General features: G+C 39.5%; 1 protein-coding gene across 7 annotated transcripts in view; it reads left to right on the top strand.

Annotated features, from left to right (window-relative positions):
• Window positions 1-20,227, top strand: part of THRB (thyroid hormone receptor beta) — a 449,080-nt gene that overhangs the window by 410,060 nt on the left and 18,793 nt on the right. For 6 of the 7 annotated variants that reach the window (XM_073677977.1, XM_073677980.1, XM_073677979.1 and 3 more), the window contains 2 exons: window positions 11,616-11,716; window positions 17,134-17,281. In XM_073677977.1, coding sequence (XP_073534078.1) covers window positions 11,616-11,716; window positions 17,134-17,281 — 249 coding nt within the window. Of the gene's footprint in view, window positions 1-5,943; window positions 6,272-11,615; window positions 11,717-17,133; window positions 17,282-20,227 lie in introns of those variants that run through there. The other variant, XM_073677976.1, reaches the window with a different exon arrangement.

Below are 20,227 nucleotides of genomic sequence, written 5' to 3'. Positions count from 1 at the left end.
CACTAACATAAGGTTTCCATCGAAATCTCTGAATGGCGTGATACAGATGAAACTCTTGAGGGATCCATTCACTATAATGAGACAGAAGTGTTACTCTGGACTCCTTCTGGCCTTTGTTCATTAGTGCACAAAACTGTGGCTGACCCGCAGTTTTATGCACGCTTAAAAAGACGGACACCACCGAATCATGGGACAGACAGAGTCCAAAGCGCTTCCATCTGCTCAGTATAGAGCATCTTCCTTTGGGGGTTCCGTCTAAATCACGTATTTCAGAAATTTACACAGATAATCTATTAACCCCGAACCAACATGGATTCATGAGGAATCGCTCCTGCCAAACAAACCTGATTGACTTCTACGAGGAGGTTAGCTCTCGAGTAGATCAGGGGGAACCAGTGGATGTCATGTATCTCGACTTCTCAAAAGCGTTCGATAGCGTGCCACATAATAGGTTGGTATACAAAATGAGAATGATGGGGCTGGGGGAAAATGTCTGCAAGTGGGTAGCTAACTGGCTAAAGGATAGAAGGCAGAGGGTGGTTATAAATGGAATATACTCAGATTGGGTAAGCGTCACTAGTGGGGTACCACAGGGGTCTGTACTAGGCCCAATGTTATTTAATATCTTTATTAACGACATAGTCAACGGGATAAATAGTAAAATATCAATATTTGCAGATGACACAAAGTTATGTAAAACAATTAATACAAAAGAGGATAGTGAAGACCTACAGAGGGATTTGGATAAGCTGGGTAGGTGGAGCATTAAATGGCAAATGAGGTTTAACGAGGAGAAATGTAAGGTCATACATATGGGAAGGAAAAATGGAAGTCACCAGTACTCACTGAATGGGAAATCATTGGGGAATTCAGAGATGGAGAAGGACTTGGGCATCTTGATTGATAGGAAACTAAATTGGAGTGCCCAAAGTCAGGCCGCTGCTGTAAGGGCAAACAGGGTAATGGGATGTATCAGAAGAGGTATAGCTGCAAAGGATGAGAACATTGTTCTTCCACTGTACAAAGCACTGGTCAGACCACACTTGGAATACTGTGCTCAGTTATGGGCCCCAATATATAGAAAGGATATAAATGAGCTTGAAAAGGTACAAAGGAGGGCAACAAAATTAATAAGGGGAATGGAGGGACTGCAATACCCAGAGAGGTTGGCAAAACTAGGACTATTCAGCCTGGAAAAGAGAAAGTTGAGGGGGGACATAATAAATGTGTACAAATATGTTAGGGGACAGTATAGAGACCTTGCCCGGGATTTGTTCAAAAGGAGGGATATTACGGTAACAAGAGGGCATTCACTAAGACTGGAAGAGAAAAGGTTTCAGCACCAGCATAGGAAGGGGTTCTTTACGGTAAGAGCAGTGAGAATATGGAATTCACTGAGTGAGGAGACGGTAATGTCGGATTCACTAAACCAGTTCAAGCGGGGACTGGATGCATTTCTAGATACCAGGCAGATTTCTGCATATACTTAAAAATAGAATAAAATAGTAGGTTGATACAGGGATTTATTCTGACTGCTGGTTTCAGAGTCGGGAGGGAATTTTTCCTCAGGTGAAGATTGGCTAAATCATTTGGGGTTTTTGCCCTCCTCTGGATCAACTTTAGCAATTACAGAACTAACAGGTCGAACTTGATGGACGCAAGTCTTTATTCGGCTTTACTAACTATGTAACTATGTAACCCCGTTGTAAGCGCTCAATGTAAAGCGCAGGATAAATGTGTGTCAAGCCTTACTGCGATATTTGGGAGGCAGACTAAACAAATCAACATCAGGTCAAGAATTGGTTCTATTTATTTTTTATGCCGTTCCTCATGCAGTATAAGTGATTAGATGACTGTATTCTTCTGGTTGATGCGATTTCAGTATCATACACTAAAAAACACTTTTTATTGCAAAAAAAAGTTTTTGTATCACCGTATTTTGAAAGCTATAATTTTTCTATATTTCCGTCAACAGAGTAATGTGAGGGCTTGCTTTTTGTGGGACGAGTTGACGTTTTTATTGGTACAATTTTCGGGCACAAAACATTTTTTATCGCTTTTCATTCCAATTTTTGTGGGGGATGAATGAACAAAATCCAGCAATTTGTAAGGGAATGAAGGAGTTAGTAGACACACACAGTAATGCCTAAATCGAGTGACTGCAAAGGAACATCGCCATATGCTGACTGAAGATGATAAGAAAAGAGAAAGTGGAGAGAATTACACTAGTAGGAACTGAAGAGCGAAGTACACGTCCCTTGAGGGAAAAGATTAGAGGAGACACCAGGTCAGGTGACAGCTGTGGCACAGTTAATAATTATAAAAAAACTCGGGAAGGCAGAGAAGGGGAGGAGTCAGTGCCTGGACCTGTAGCAGGATGGACGTGTGAGCAGTGGAGTTGGCTTATAGCCACGATTACCAGAGAAGAGACCTGAGTGAAGACCTGAGAGACCAGACCTGATGGAAGACCTGAGAGACCAGACCCAAGTGAAGACCTGAGAGACCAGACCCGAGAGATTAGACCCAGAGACGAGAGACCCGAGTTGGGAGATCCTAGTCGTGTAAGCAGGGCAGAACTGGGACAAGCGACCAGGCTGCAGAAGTGTGTGAATTGAAATCCCCGGTGTAAGCGTACAGTACAGAGGGGGGATTGGGGTCATGCTTAAGGAATCGGAGGTGACCAGTGTGTCGGGTATGCCAAGTAGCTCACCGATATGGGACTTGCGGCCTTATGGATATTAACATAGGATCCTGTTGGGGCTTGTACAGCGCTTCATATTGCTTAGGGAGTGACAATGGTGATGGGTCCGCTAGTGACGGTGACCCACCATAGATTGAAGTATTAAGACCGAGACGTTGTTGACAACATTAGTTGCTTAGTGGCGATTAAAAAATGGCAGTGTGTAAATAACATTGTGTAAATACCCTATTTTAGCCATATTACCTTGTTCTTATTGTGCCATAATTTACTATATTTAAACTGTTCACTTTTACTTTTGATATTGTGCTGTAGGCACTAAATATACTGTATATCTATTTGTGTTAGTTAAATAAATAGTTGTTGATCAAGTACCACTGTCTCCTCATTCTCTGCAATGTTGCATCCGCGTACCTGTTAACAAATTCATGAATTGTTTTTTGGGATTTTTTTTATGCAGTTCCACGTGCGGTAAAATTGATAAGGCAGTCTTATTCTTTGGATCAGTACGATTACAGGGATACCACATTTATATAATTTTTTTTGTTTTGTCACTTTTACACAAGAAAAACTATTTTATGGAAAAAATAATTGTTTTTGCATTGTTCTTTTCTGTTAGCTATAGATTTTTTATTTCTGATGGAGCTGTATGGCAGCTTGTTTTTTGCGGGACAAAATGATGTTTTCAGCTATACCATTGTTATTTCCATTTGACTTTTTGATCACGTTTTATTCCACTTTTTGGTCGGCGGTATGATGAAAAAGCATAGATTTTTGCCACGTTTTTTATTTTTTTACAGTGTTCACTGAAGGGGTTAACTAGTGTGATGGTTTTATAGGTTAGGTCATTTCAGACTCAGCGATACTGAATATGTGTACTTTATTTGTTTATTTTTTGTTTTTATTTAAGTATATGTATTTATTGGATTAATATTTTTTCTTTTTTTTTATTTTGTGATTTTTTTTTTAGATTTTGACATTTTTTTTTTACTTGTTTACTTAGTCCCTCTATAGGACTTCATCTTTTATTAATATGATAGCTTGAATAATGCATTGCAACGCACAAGCACTGCAATGCATTATATCCATCTGTAACACTGACAGAAGCCTCGTAGACCATGCTACTGGCATGATTTAGTAAGGCCTCCGTAGCTGGCAGACCCAGAGGTCATCTTGATGACCTCGGGTTGCCATTGCAACGATCGGGCCATCGTGATGTCATCGACCTTCTAAATGCTGCGGTCCCTCTCGATCGTGGAATTTAGGGGGTTAAATGGCGATGCTTGATAGTCGGAGCTGGGCTGTCACGTAAGCCGAGCTCCCCACGGCGATCGTGCAGGCATTGTTCCTGTGCCCCACACAATGGGCATGACGTACCCATACATCAAAGGTCCAGAACTTCTTCACGACAATAACGTATGAGTATGTCAAAGGTTGTGAAGAGGTTAAAGAAAGTTTGTCAGCACAACAATAACTGTTCAAACTATGTACAGGTGCTCGTTGCACCCTTGGAAGTGGCCAAACAATTCGTTTCACCTTCCCACCTACTTGTTTTCCACATATCTCCGCTCCCTTAAGTAAAGCCAGAGCTGTCAATCAAGAAAGAGGAGGGCAGAGATAGATGGAAAACAAGTAGGTGGGAAGGAACATTGAGCAGTTTGGCCACACCAAGTTTGCACCAAGAACCTATGCTTGATTGAACGGTCACTTTTTGCTGATAGGCTCCTTTTTAACAGGTGAGTATTTAGGTGAGGCACCATACTCTTAAAGGGTCCATAACCCAATTTGAATAAATATGCACTCATAGTTTGAGGTGTCTCTGCAGACTATATTTATGTTTTCAAATTGGGAATATTATTCTCCTAATAGTGTGGCACCCCACCTAAATAGTCAACTGTTAAAATAGTAAAATGTTATGTATCTGTATACACTGGAGCCACAACTGCATACAGAAGCCGTCATCCAGGTGGCCCAGGTTAGAGGGGTGGTCTTCAGTAATGAGCATGCGCTCCTCTCAGCGGTATTAATCTAGCTTTTACGGTACGCCTTTACTCTTTGATATATGCCATACTCTTTGATAGGTGAATGCGCTATGTGGAGCCATGCACAGCGCTAGTGTTGGTATCATTGCCTAGTGACAGAATGAACCAGTGACCCGCATGTGCTTTACACCAGCCGGACAACGTGGCGTTATTAACAGGTTTTATATTCTTTATTTATATCAGTTCTTTCCTAATTTCCATCACAATATGGAATTGTAGCTTGTTATAAAGTTGTGAATATGTAGCGTGTATGATTGATGTAAGATTCTTTATTGTTGAGATGTATGTCTGATTGCATTATTAGCCCATTTGCTAGGTTCTTTTCCACAAATGTGTACATTTCATAGTGCTGTTGTCTGCAGAAGTGACCGGGCATCAGGATAGGTTGGAAACCTGTGCAGCTGGATCTATGCCACCTTATGATAACATACTTGCATTAAAAATGATTTCTTAGAAATTTTATGAAATGTTATCCTGTACAACGCCATACTTCCCCCATGCAGAATCATTAGCTTTTCATGTTAGTGTTCATTATCAATAGATTTTTTTTCTATGCTTTTTGATGGGTTAATCAAGACAGTCCATGAATGGCAATCAATAAGGTTAATGCTGTAACGCCAAATCAATAGAACTGATTGTGGATTATGCGGTTACAATGTTCACCTTTTAGATTCTGGTACGGGTCATCTAGGTTTTTCCTATTGAGTTTCTTAAAGGATAGAGTTAAAAACTTCAGCCTATTGATTTTAGGATTTTATGCAGCCCTCTGACTCACTTAGGCTTTGCTTTTTAAGTTGTCAAGAATATGTCACCCTGACAGGTCTTGAATATGACTGCTCAAAGTTACTGCCCAAACTTAAATAAAGTCGGGATTGTGGTCTGCCCGCCTTGTGTTGTGGCTCTAATACCTTCTGCTACCTGTCTGTGAAGCCATCTTCCTAGGATTTAGCCGTGGCTCATAGATTAGGACCTTAAACTGTCATAAATCTCTTTTCCAACATGTTTGGCTTCTCGGTAACATCCTAGATATAAATAGGATCTCAGCACACAAGGTGCTGCTCCAAATCGTACCAGGGTGCTCGGCTTTGAGACAGACTTCAGTCTGTATTGTATATTCATCATTTTCTCCCCTCGGTCCATGTGTATGCATGCTTGTGTGTGTGTGGTGCATACGTAAAGTAGAAGCTCACCTCGGATATCAAAATGAACTACTGCCTTCAGGAAATGTACGACATGCCCCAGTGTGCATCCAACACCTTCTGCATGCAGCCCCCTGAGTACCGCACGTACATAGAAGATAGTGAGAACTACAGTTCTTGTGAGGCTTATGTCCTACACAACAATAATATATATATGGATCAGGCCTGGGCGGTGAATCAGGCTTATACTTCTAGTTACCCTGGAAACATGTTTAAAAGCGAGTACTCAGAAATGGACATGGCCCTGAATTCATACAACCAACCCGAGTATTTCTCTGAGGAAAAAGCAACTTTTTCACAGGGGCAGTCTCCGATGTTCTCGCAGAAAAAAGGTAGGGATGCTTTTGTCTTTCCATATTTTTAATAAGTGTTTTTGCATGTCTGCTCGCCTGCCTCATTGCATCCAGTGTTGGATCTTTAAAGTTGCAGATTTGATATAACACATATCCGTCTTTCCGAGCCCGTCTATAATCAGCCAAAAGACGTTTTCCGTGTTGCTAGGAGATTAAAATGTTTTTTATTGCTCTGCTCGAGAGAATTTCTTTGAAATTTGTGCTATTCTTCAGATGACCCTCCATTAGTGAGCACAAACCAAGTAAGAAATCGGGGGTCTCGGGACGCACGGCTCCATAGCTGGTACATGGGGGTTTTGTGCTGCTCAATTCCGTCACCTATATAGAAGGGGAGATGCTTGGCGCTGGCATTTTTGTGTAATTAACCCCTATATTTCACATGCATATAATATTATTACAAATACAATGCAACATTTATGCAGAGAAGCGTCCGTCAGCTCTTACACAGCGATACCTGGAAGCTGCTGTATCTTACTATGTACTAATTACCTAGTAATTGTGTGTATGGCACGCTCGTGATTTTCCTTCTGCAGAATTACTGTTATCATACTGTTTCTTTCTCTTAATATCCCATTTTATTCTGAGTGACTTTGCTTTTTTGTATTCAGATATATTCCATGCTTAAAAGTCCAGATATAACAACACTGTTAACGGTACACAAACCAATGCAACAATTACAAAATATGTAATATAATAGTTCTTTATACTTAAAAAGAAATAAAGTCATTATCCAGCATTTATTCTTATGGAACTTTCTGCCCAAATCTTTTTTTCTGTGCATTGCCCAGTGACTCACATATTGACTACGGAGAAGTCCCATCGGAGGTTTCCTATGTCCCTGTGACAATGTATCTTCAGCTGTTTTTATCATACCTAGTTATGTATTCTGATCCTTCAAATGTTTTTGGATAACACCGTTTTTTTGTATTATATTTAATTCAGTTTGTGTACTAAATGAAACAATATATTTAGCCTCGTGGTCATTAAACAATACATAATAATACCCCATAGTTATGGGAGCTGTGGAGCTGCATGACGGCAGAATAACTATACAAAAAATGTGCTAAACTGGAGGGAAACATAACAGAGAATTTCTCATTTGCTTGTTTATATTGTACACAGCAATATCTTAATATGATAAATTAATCTACAAAATCTTAAGTTTAAAATTTAGTTTTATATATAAGTATTTGTTAAAATTTTCATCTTAATTTCTTTTCAAATGTCCTTTCAGTTCTATACCTCCTTCTATCAAGTGACTGGATATAAGTTGGTAGACTGGTGACATAGCACATTATTGTATTGATACAGCCTGTCATGTCTCTTTAGCCTGAATATATATTTAGCGTTAAATCAACATTATTGAATTTCTTACAAGAGGCAATTAATTCAGCGATGAGGACAGAAGGTTGCTGAAAGGACATGCTTGTCCCTATTGATCAACATTGATTTGGATTTAATGAAGACTATAGCAACTCATTAACACAAGAGAACAGGTGTCCCCTTTCAACCTTCCCACTGGGTTTTGTGGGACATCAGAAGAGTCACAATGGCATGACTCTAAGAGAATAGTTGTTAGAAAAAGACAACTCTGTGTGTAACACAACCCACTATATATATTCATGTGTCTGTCTATTCACATCTCTCTGTACTGGAGAAAAACCTCTCCAGGGTAAAGGATCGAAACATCACTACGGCACATTACAATGCTTTACATCTACAGCACAATACATATGGAGTATTGAATCAGATACCGTGGCCCTGATTTATCTATCTATCTATCTATCTATCTGTCACATATCTCTGTCTATGAGTACAGATATGTAAAGGATAATCTAGCGGGCAGAGTGCTTTTTGTATTCCACTATGTGCTTAAACATATATTTGTCATTTTTTTGCCTGTTGAATTTGTGCATATGTTCGTTAAAAAAATATATATATATACACACACATATATGCATACATCCGGTACACATATATAAATAAATATATATATATATATAATTTGCACACCAGGTGTATAATATATATACTGTATACATATATCTACATATATATTTATATATATATACACCGAACATATGCATAAGTGCTGCAAGTTTCAGGAAGGTAAGATGTATAAATGAAAATATGGAAACAATTACAATGGATTACATTATGTGGTGATATAGGCCCCGATTCATCAAAGCAATAATTCTGAAATAAATCCCTTTGAAATGGTCACCAAATTTTTGATCAGGCCGATTTCAACTAACTTAATCAAGATGGGTGGAGATTGGGCCAGTAAGGATGTGTGACACCATAACTCATCTAATTCTTGATGAACTGTGCTGTTACATGAGAAACTTACTCCAGTCCCCGAATGGAGTAAGATTTGTGGCAAAGTGCATGGAGGTACACACCACCTGTCAGACGCTCCTGATTCCGCAAATTTCATTTTCATATCTGCTTTTCAATTTATTAAGTTTACTAAATTAATACTAAAAGTAAAAAAATGACAAAAATGATTTAGATGTTACTTTTTTGGTATTGCAATATTTTCCATTTTTCCAGTTGATCTCTTACCCCAGTACATTCAAAAGAGCAAATACTAATTTGTCTTAACTTGTCAAATATCTTTTATTTTTATATACATATGACAAAGTAAAATTGGGAATTTGGAGAGTAAATTGGTAAACATTAATTTATAAAACCTTTTAAGTACGTATATTATTACTTGTGCACTGTTCATGAAAGCCTGAAAGCTGTTAATAGGACTTCCACAGACAGGCGTAACACAAGCAACTCCGCTTACCAGATCCCAGAAGTTGCCCTGGCCTTCACCTTTGAACCCCTGTATAAAGATCTGGACTTACAAAGGGACCCCTGGGCAAGGGCCACAAAGTCAGCATGCACGGTCAACACCAAGAGGTTACATCAGGGACAAAATCAGAAAGCAAGCGGGTGGTCAAAATACAAGACGAGGTCAGAAAACAGGATATACAAAATAGCAAATGGATCAAAATGACCAGGTCTTAGCTGAATTGAGTAACTGGCAGCCAGAGACTGTGTGCTGGGGTTTATATAGAAAGTATCCCTGCCTATGGCTCCCAGCAGAGAGCCAGTGACATTACCAGCTCACTGCAGCCAAATACAGGTGGGGAGGAAAGGGACAACTAGTCTCAGCAATCTAAAGTCTCAGTCCGGGATCAGCTGCTCTCTGACTTCCTCTTCATGTTCAGTTTGTCCGAAGGCGGAGACAGTGATGCCAGCGCTGATTGGGCGCCGGGCACCATGTGTCATTTCACCGCATCACAGTTCCGGGACCGCGAGTGCCGACACCGCTGGAACAGAGCAAGTACGGGAGGTGAGTATAGATTTTTTTAATTTAATCAGCGCCGAACATTTTGTTTAAGAAGGAATTGTCCTAGTACAATTGTCCTGGACAACCCCTTTAAAGAATTCTGGCACATTAAGGGGATAGTGCACTACAGCGGTTGTTGACATTATTAAGGGTCATCTCGAAATGCATTTTCAGGTTATTTATGTAAGAGAAAAAAAAATGTTCTTAAAGCAATTCTAGTCATTCACATTATTAACAAAGACTATCCCCTAATCCATGACATTAATACAGTTGCTTCTCACAAAATTAGAATATCATCAAAAAGCTAATTTATTTCAGTTCTACAATGCAAAAAGTGAAACTCATATATTATATAGAGTCATTACAAACAGAGTGATCTATCTCAAGTGTTTATTTCTGGTAATGTTGATGATTAGGGCTTACAGCCAATGAAAACACAAAAGTCTTTATCTCAGTAAATTAGAATACCTTATAACACCAGCTTGAAAAATTATTTTAAAATCCGTAATGTTGGCCTACTGAAATGTATGTTCAGTAAATGCCCTCAATACTTGGTCGGGGCTCCTTTTGCATCAATTACTGCATCAATGCGGCGTGGCATGGAGGCGATCAGCCTGTGGCACTGCTGAGGTGTTATGGAAGCCCAGGTTGCTTTGATAGCAGCCTTCAGCTCGTCTGCATTGTTGGGTCTGGTGTCTCTTATCTTCCTCTTGACAATACCCCATAGAGAATCTATGGGGTTAAGGTCAGGCGAGTTTGCTGGCCAATGAAGCACAGTGATACTGTTGTTTGTAAACCAGGTATTGGTACTTTTGGCAGTGTGGACAGGGGCCAAGTCCTGCTGGAGAATGAAATTTCCATCTCCAAAAAGCTTGTCGGCAGAGGGAAGCATGTAGTGCTCTAAAATTTTCTGGTAGACGGCTGCGCTGACTTTGGTCTTGATAAAACACAGTGGACCTACACCAGCAGATGACATGGCTCCCCAAACCATCACTGATTGTGGAAACATCACACTAGACCTCAAGCAGCTTGGATTGTGTGAATATCCACTCTTCCTCCAGACTCTGAGACCTTGATTTCCAAATGAAATGCAAAATTTACTTTGCATTTACTTAGTGTGTCAATGACTGCCTTCTGGACATCTGTCAAGTCAGCAGTCTTCCCCATGATTGTGGAGCCTACTGAAACCGACTAAGAGACCCTTTTAAATGCTTAGTAAGCCTTTGCAGGTGTTTGTTAATTAATCAAATTTACTGAAATAATGACTTTTGTGTTTTCATTGGCTGTAAGCCATAATCATCAACATTAACAGAAATAAACACTTGAAATAGATCACTCTGTTTGTAATGACTCTATATAATATACGAGTTTCACTTTTTGTATTGAAGAACTGAAATAAATTAACTTTTTGATAATATTCTAATTTAGTGAGATACACCTGTATATTTAGAAAGATTCCTGTGATATACTAGCATCACAGCTCAGTGATGGGAGCCATGGTGCCAGTAGTAGGGACATGACTGAGAACATTGCCAAAGGGTCAGCGCTGGATAGCCAGGGGTAAGAATAGATAAATAGTGTTTCTTTTGTTATTTTAAAACTTATGCAGATGTTTGTAAAGAAATTGTAAAAAGTTGTATACCCCTTTAAGTCAGTTAGTAGCATACGAAAACAGTGCTGATTTCTGTACATACTGTATATATCCTATTTTAATATGGGTCAATAGGGAAATATTACTGCTTTATTGCCTAAGTGCTAACCAGATCCTCTGGCCATGCCATGTACTCAACTGTGTGATCTTCAGCCTTAATAGTCTAGCACAAGATAGGACATGTAGAATTAATGACAGATATGTAGGGTTATTAGGTACTATACTGTATATAAATTGTCTCTGCTTGTGCAAAAAGCTAGTTATATGCACCGACTAATGTGAAGTTTAGCTGAAATTATGGCATTGGTAACACTTTTTTTTTCCTCCAGGGTACATACCCAGCTACTTGGATAAAGATGAACTGTGTGTGGTGTGTGGAGATAAGGCTACAGGGTATCATTATAGATGCATCACCTGTGAAGGTTGCAAAGTAAGTGACGACGTATATATGCTCCACACAAAAAAATGGCATTTGTTTATACAACACCAAAAAGGAAAAGTTGTGGAATTACGAAAATTGCAGGATCGATAGACATATTACTGATCTGTAAATGATGAAAAAATGGAAACAAAAATTTCAAAACTGTATAGTTCCACTTGTATTAATTCTTAGTTCCAATGTCTTTAGTATTATTCAAAAATGAGTAAAAAAGTGAAAAATAAAGAAAATCCCTTGTATGGGTAGTAATAATAATAATAATTTTTATAGCGCCAACATATTCCGCAGCACTTTACAATTTTAGGGGGGCTTATACAGACGTTACAGAATAAGCATAACTCAGATATCAAAAGGAGTGAGGGCCATGCTCGCAAGCTTACAGTCTATGAGGAAATAGGGGGGGGGGGCACAAAAGGTAACGTGTACAGTGAAGGAAATAGTTATTTGATCCCTTGCTGTTTTTGTAAGTTTGCCCTTTGGCAAAGACATGAACAGTCTATAATTTTAAGGTTAGGTTAATTTTAATATTGAGAGATAGAATAGCCCAAAAAAATCAAGAAAATCACATTGTATAAATTAGATAAATTTATTTGCATTTTGCAGTGAGAAATAAGTGTTTGATCCCTCTGGCAAACAACACTTAATACTTGGTGGCAAAACCCTTGTTAGCAAGCACAGCAGTCAGATGTTTTTTGTAATTGATGATGAGGTTTGCGCACATGTCAGGAGGAATTTTGGTCCACTCCTCTTTACAGATCATCTCTAAATCATTCAGATTTTGAATGTTGCTTGGCAACTCGGAGCTTCAACTCCCTCCATAAGTTTTCTATGGGATTAAGGTCTGGAGACTGGCTAGGCCACTCCATGACCTTAATGTGGTTCTTTTTGAGCCACTCCTTTGTTGCCTTGGCTGTATGTCTTGGGTCATTGTCTTGCTGGAAGACCCAGCCACGACCCATTTTTAATGTCCTGGCGGAGGGAAGGAGGTTGTCACTCAGGATTTTACGGTAGATGACTCCATCCTTTCTCCCATTGATGCAGTGAAGTAGTCCTGTGCTCTTAGCAGAGAAACACCCCCAAAACATAATGTTTCCACCTCCATGCTTGACAGTGGGGATGGTGTTCTTTGGGTCATAGGCAGCATTTCTCTTCCTTCAAACACAGCAAGTTGAGTTAATGCCAGAGAGCTCAATTTTTGTCTCATCTGACCACAACACCTTCTCCCAATAACTCACAGAATCATCCAGGTGTTCATTGGCAAACTTCAGACGGGCCTGCACATGTGCCTTCTTGAGCAGGCGGACCTTGCGGGCACTGCAGGATTTTAAACCTTTAAGGCGTAATGTGTTACCAATGGTTTTCTTGGTGACTGTGGTCCCAGCTGCCTTGAGATCATAAACAAGTTCCCCCTGTGTAGTTTTAGGCTGATCTCTCACCTTCCTCATGATCAAGGATACCCCATGAGGTGAAATTTTGCATGGTGCCCCAGATCGATGTCGATTGACAGTCATTTTGTAATTCTTCCATTTTCTTACTATTGCACCAATAGTTGTCTCCTTCTCACCTAGCGTCTTACTTACGGTTTTGTAGTCCATTCCAGCTTTGTGCAGGTCTATGATCTTGTCCCTGACATCCTTAGAAAATGCTTTGGTCTTGCCCATATTGTAGAGGTCAGAGTCTGACTGATTAATTGAGTCTGTGGACAGGAGTCTTTTATACAGGTGACTATGTAACACAGCTGTCTTTAATGCAGGTAACGAGTTGATTAGGAGCGTCTAACTGGTCTGTAGGAGCCAGAACTCAAAATGGTTTGCAGGGGATCAAATACTTATTTCTCACTGCAAAATGCAAATAAATTTATCTAATTTATACAATGTGATTTTCTTAATTTGTTTTTGGATATTTTATCTCTCAATGCTAAAATTAACCTACCCTTAAAATTATAGACTGTTCATGTCTTTGTTAGTGGGTAAACTTACAAAAACAGCAAAGGATCAAATAATTATTTCCTTGTCTGTACATATATTGTATAATACAGCCATAATACACTAAATCGGGTATGTACATAACACTACATGAACTGGTGAACTGGTCACCAGCCAGTATGAGTACCGTACAGACAGAGGCTATTTAGTGCATGGATGGTATGAACATGAATTTGAAGAAAATTTTAATTTGGGCCAAACTAGGACAGTTAGATAAGTATGTTGAGGTGATAGACCAGTCTAAAGAAATGTTTTTTTAGGGCACGCTTAAAATGTGGGTATTGGGAATTAATCGAACTGTCCTCGGTAGTGCATTCCAAAGAATTGGCGCAGTACGTGAGAAATCTTAGAGATGGGAGTGGTAATTTTGGATTATGGAGGATTTTAGTTTTAAGTCATTGGCAGAACGGAGTGCACGGGTAGGGTGGTAGACTAAGACGAGGGAGGAGATGTAGGGCGGTGCTGAAGCTTGAAGCGTTTTATGGGTAAGAGTGATACGTTTATATTGAACTCTGTATTGGATGGGCAACCAGTGCAATGACTGACACAGGGAAGATGCTTCGGTGTATCAGTTGGTGACGAATATGATCCTGGCTGCCGCGTTCAGGACGGATTGGAGAGGGGAAAGTTTGGTAAGAGGGAGACCGATTAGTATAGAGTTGCAATAGTCCAGTTGAGAATGAATAAGAGCTACAGTAAGAGTTTTTGCCCAGTCAAATGTAAGAAAAGTTCTGATTCTTGAGATGTTTTTGAAGTGTAGATGACATGAACGAGCGAGTGATTTGATGTGAGGAGTGAAGGAAATATCTGAATCAAATATGACCCCAAGACAACGGGCATGTTGCTGGGGAGTAATGGTAGAGCCACAAACGGAAATGGCAATACTGTAGTAGTAGATGTGTCGAAGTTTTTATCTTTATCTTTATAACTGTGTATATATGATCTTTCAAATTGTTATGATACAATTATGTGTATACCATAATACTTACCGACTTGTAAGGATATGTTCAGACACAACAGATTTATTGCACAAACCTGATTCATGCGATCTGTTTCATTAATCTGTGTAGGGTTGTTTTTGCAGCATGTGCAGCGATTTCTTCAGGTCCTCTGTAAATGAATGTGAAATCTATACTACAAATTATCAGCGTGTTAACATATCAAGTCCCATAATTAGTCACAGAGAGTTCATATGGGAGCGAACAAGGTATTTTAAGTGACTGTAGTATAAATATATCTTTATTTCCAAGACAATAAATGTATTTTCAAGTAAAATTGAAGGGCTACTGCCACCTTAGAAACTTTAGCATATCCACAGGTGCAGATCCCACCAATGGCACCTGCTCTATTTCGAGAAAGAGGGGACCAAACTCAGGTCTTGTGGACACTGTGAATGGAAAGGTTGCTTGTATGTACCGCTCTCTGTGAACATAGGTGTAGCTCCCAATCTATTAGATATCCTGGCATATCCTTTAAAGCGAACATGTCAGCAGGATTTTGCTCAGTAAACCACATACACTGTCAGGTGGGCGACATTACACTGATTAAAATGATACCTTGGTTGATGAAATCTGTCCTGTGGTTCTTGTGTAATCTTTACCTTCAGTTTGGAGATAATGATATGCTCATGCTCCGGGGCAACCTGTGGGGGGCAATCTATCTAGTGCTCTGCTTACATATTCAGCGATATGCTCTTATGACAGCTCACTGATCATTCAGTGACCTGTCTCCTATTTTACCTAGCACCGCACTACTAGATGCATTATGTAAAATAGGAGGCAGGTCAGTGAACGATCAGTGAGTTGTCATAAGAGCATACAGATGACTTTAAGTCAGTGGTCCCCAATTCCAGTCCTCAAGAGCCATCAAGAGATCATGTTTTCAGGATTTCCTTCCTATTGCACAGGTGATGGAATTATTGCCTGGGCAATACTAAGGAAATCCTGAAAACATGATCTGTTGGTGGCTCTTGTGGATCGGAGTTGGGGAACCCTGCTTCAAGTCAATCATTAAAATCAGTAAGCAATGTGCCACAAGTGTATATCAGTCTAGTGACGGAATCCTAAAAAGTGAACATTCTGCAAGAAGAAATTTTATTTTTAATTTTTGAGATGGGGCAATATGCATACAGTGTTTCCCAGATGTTTAACGATGGCTGATGTTCTCTGTGGTTGGCAAACTCACTTTTTTATAAGCCTCCCGGCTTTCCCCGTTCTTTTACTGACGCTTGTAAATTCTGAATCAGAATCAAAGAAAAAAGGATCTATGGATTGCAAATTGCACATTGTGGCAATAACAGTGAGCCATTCCTGATTTCTTTGGTACAACCATATGCATCTCAATAGCTCACTAGGTAGGTGCCATGTTGAGGAATACAGTGCATCATGCCATTCTGTAATGGCTTATCATACGACGATACACCAGTGTGCGTTCTAAAAATTCAAATGTGTAAATGTTGCTGTTGAGAACCTTGATAAGGGATTCATTCATTCATTCAGCATATAGCTCTACCTTTGTTGTCGAAACTGTGATGGCCCCTATTACTAGTCTATAGGTCTCGTCAGTTGCTATTTAATGCCAGTTTACACGAGCTAGAATATTAATCATGTTAAAATTTGCACAGTTAGCAAATAACATGATTTTACAGGTCGGGCAGCCAAAGTTTGCTATGTGTCGCAGCTACATCACCGCTCAATGCAATTGAAACCCCAATGGTACCACAAACACAACATACAAGTGGCAAAAAAAATAACCTGGTTGGATTTTTTGCAACTTGCTCGTTGCATTCGTGGTACCCTTGGCATTGCCCATCATTGGTATTGTGCTGCAAGATAGCAGTGACCCGGAGCGAGCTTTGGCCACACCATATGTGCTGCAGCCAAAGTCGCTGTGTATCCTTGTCTTAATGTATTTTTCAATTACATTTTTATGCCCTGTTGGCAGTTATATTTATAAGCTTACAGGGTTGTTTGGTGAAAACCAGTTATCAACAATTCTCAGGATGGGCGATAATTTGTTAATCAGTGGGAATCCGACTGCTGGGACCTGTGCTCATCAGCAGAACCAGGGAACTCTTTTTCCTGTTAGAATAGAGCGACAAAACGCATGTTTCATTCATTCTCTATGGGCTGTAATGGCAGACAGGTGTCCGACCTGCCGCGCCATTTTGTAATGGAAATAAAAGTTCCCTGTCGGAGATATAAATTCCTCCATCTGCTGATCAGTGCAGGTCTCAGCGCTGAGACCTGCACTGATCAGCAAGTTATCAGTTATCCAGCAGATAGGTGATAACTTGTTTTCACTCGATAACCCCTTTAAGAAAGTTTTGAAGGAATCAAAGTGTCTTACTTATCTCGTATTTATATAATAATGGCATAATAAGGATACTCTGTGCATTGTAATGGTGAATTTTGTGATCTATAGGGCTTTTTCAGAAGAACTATTCAGAAGAACCTTCACCCCAGTTATTCATGTAAATATGAAGGAAAATGTGTAATAGACAAAGTAACGAGAAATCAGTGCCAAGAATGTCGATTCAAAAAGTGCATCGCCGTCGGCATGGCAACAGATCGTAAGTATCTCAGACGAGATGTTTGTGGCTTACTCTCTCTTACATACTGAATACTGTCCAATAAAGTCTCTAAAATAACAACTTGAATCACATTATACACATGGATCACAGGCAATATATTTTTGGCTGGGTATAAGCTGATATGTCAGTACGGCTTTTGTGTTAGCTATAATTTTATATGGCACAGCACTAAAAGCAACAAATTAGACAATCACCGCACTGTGCTCAGGCCTTTACTGAAAATGTAAAAAAAAAATGATATCTGCATTTTATCTAAAGCAAGACTGTGCCGATGAATGCCTCTATTTTGTAAACTGAAAATAAAGCACTTTACTAAATAATAAACGGGTGACCCCTCTCTGCCAGTGAGAACAGCAGTGTCCCGAGGAACCATTCTCTCCCAGTTTCCTGGAATACTGTACTGATGAATTGCCCGCTGTGTTGGTAGGACTGCAGTGACGATATTGTGCACATTTATTAATAAGCTCGAACCATATCTCAAATTACTGTAATTTTCTATCTTTTGATTTTAACTTAGTGGCTCCATATGCCCTTCAGCGGAAGAATCTGGAGCTCGTAAATGTTCTCCAGCCCTTTCTTTACAGGATAATGTGATTTATACTCAAAAGTCAGGTCTGCAAATGTAAAACATAAGGTTACGACCCCACATAGTGGCCACAGTGCTGCCGGGTGAGCCACCACAGTTCTCAAGTTTATTGTTAAAGGGATTATCCAGGACTATTTAATTTTTTTTACTATAGACCTAAGAACTAACTGGAAAGTAGTTGCAAATCTAACTGCCTGTGGCCGATCTCTGCTGGCTCAGAGTGGTCACAGATTGCTGCTGCGGGCGATTCTGTGGCTTTTGCTGACATCATGTCGACAGAGTAGCGACTTCTCTTGTGCTCTGCTCTGTTGACGGGGCATGACTGCTGAAGTCATGCTGATTGACAGCCGGCTTCCTGCTGCCTAACTGCGGGGAGCTAGTTGTCGTTCAGCATGACGTTGGCAGGCCCGGGAGAAGAAGAGCTGCTCTGTAGACATAGAGAAGCTGAATCACCGGCAGCAACGGTCAGTGACCGCTCTGAGCTGGCATCAGGAAGAACAGATAGGTAGATGCCTCTGTTAGCAACTTCCTGCCTGTTAGTTTTTAGGTGCATAGTAAAAAAAAAAAAAAAAATTGTCCTGGACAACCTCTTTAAAAATGTATTGTTCTTGATTGCAGAGTTTTGCGGATAAATCTGTAAAACTGTGTGGTTTTTAACAATTAACAATTCATATTTAATTATTAATTTGAAAATCAGATGTGAAACTAATGCAGGCTTGCAACTGTGGTCATTGTGGTGTGCATACAACAAATTTCAGAGAGCAAGCATGGAGGCAAACAGGTTCCTTCAATTTTGTATTACGGATTCATAGGCACCTAGGCCCCCATTCATCTTTTGGCCGTTTTTTTTTATATATTTTTTCCTTGATAAATTGGTACAAATTGAAAAATGCTTATTTTTGGCCTTTTTAGTGTAAAAGTCACACAATACTTTCAATAAGTATTGAAATGTTGTACGTTAAGTTCCCCTTACAAATTAGATTAACGTCGGCTGTACCTGCTGATGTCGACAGGTTCGATTGACAGTCAGATGTGTATGGGGTCCCCAATTCTTTCCTGACAGACGATGTCCGGGGAGATAAGCATCAAGCATGTCCGAGGTTGGGCTGCCGATTCTTTTGTTTTCTCATAGAAAACATAGGAGTGCTTGGAACCATCATTTGGCCCACAGCAATCTAAAAAGTATGAGGGGCTTTAGTCTTCAACTTCAGTGTTCAAAAAAAAAAAATTGTACTCCACTAGGGTACTGGATTACAACTGCACCAAAATTTTGCCAAATTTCGAAAATGTTTCAGCTAAAGAATTAGGCTAAAACATCTGCATAACAAAACCACTACCCTAAAGCCAAACAAAGGATCCTTTAAAGCCAAGTAAAGGTAACTTAAAAACTACGTAAATTATATAATATATAAAGCGCAAATAGGGAAGTCACTATTGAAATTATTTTTACTTCAGAAATAAGGCTCAAAAGCAGCAATGATGAATTGGCCTCTTAATGTGTTTGTATGGTGTCCTTTCACCCTGGAACCTCTTTTATATGGCCTGCTATGGAACATGAAATAAGGATGAACAAATATATAATTATATATATATATATTTATATATATATATAAATATATAATTACTTGTTGCTCGATGTTTTTATACAGTATTAAGGGACTTCAAAGGGAATCTGTCAGCAGGATTTCACCCCTCAAACTATTTATTTTCCCATATTGCCCTTTCAGAGACAAGTCCAGCAATACATTTGCATGGCCAGTACGTTCCTCATTATTGAGAAATCAGCGTTTGAACTGATATGCAAATGAGGCTGAATAATTATTTGTAGATCTGAAGCCTCCGTCACTTCAGCTCTATTTCCCATACAGCGCCGCCTCCTCCTGCTTGACTGACAACTCCTTTGCCCGAACTCACACAGCATAGAGGCTGTCAGAAAAGCAAGAGCAAAGGCAGCGCTGAACTGGGAATAGAGCTGGAGTGACAGAGGCTTCAGATCTACAAATAATTCTTCAGCCTCATTTGCATATTAATTCAAATGCTGATTTCTCAGTAACGGACTGGTCATGTAAAGGTATTGCTGGACTTGTGTTTGAAAGGGCTACATGTATATAAATAGTTTGGGAGGGGGGGTGAAATCCTCCTGACAGATTCCCTTTACTGGTGTTGTTATCCCACTATAGGTGATTCGTTACTTGACACAAAATATAATTTTTTTTAATTCGAATTATTTAAAAGAAATGCTTTTCAGTCTAGATATTGCTATTACATATTTGTTATACTGCCCCTTGAGTTATTTTGGGGCTCATAGTGGCCCACATTTATAAACAGAAAATGGTGTA

This window comes from Phyllobates terribilis, unplaced genomic scaffold (assembly GCF_046119375.1).
Source record: "Phyllobates terribilis strain yellow unplaced genomic scaffold, ASM4611937v1 Scaffold_4__5_contigs__length_816908805, whole genome shotgun sequence".
Classification (NCBI taxonomy): domain Eukaryota; kingdom Metazoa; phylum Chordata; class Amphibia; order Anura; family Dendrobatidae; genus Phyllobates; species Phyllobates terribilis.
The sequence above is the reverse complement of the archived record's forward strand: the minus strand, read 5'-3'. Positions and strand labels throughout refer to the sequence as shown.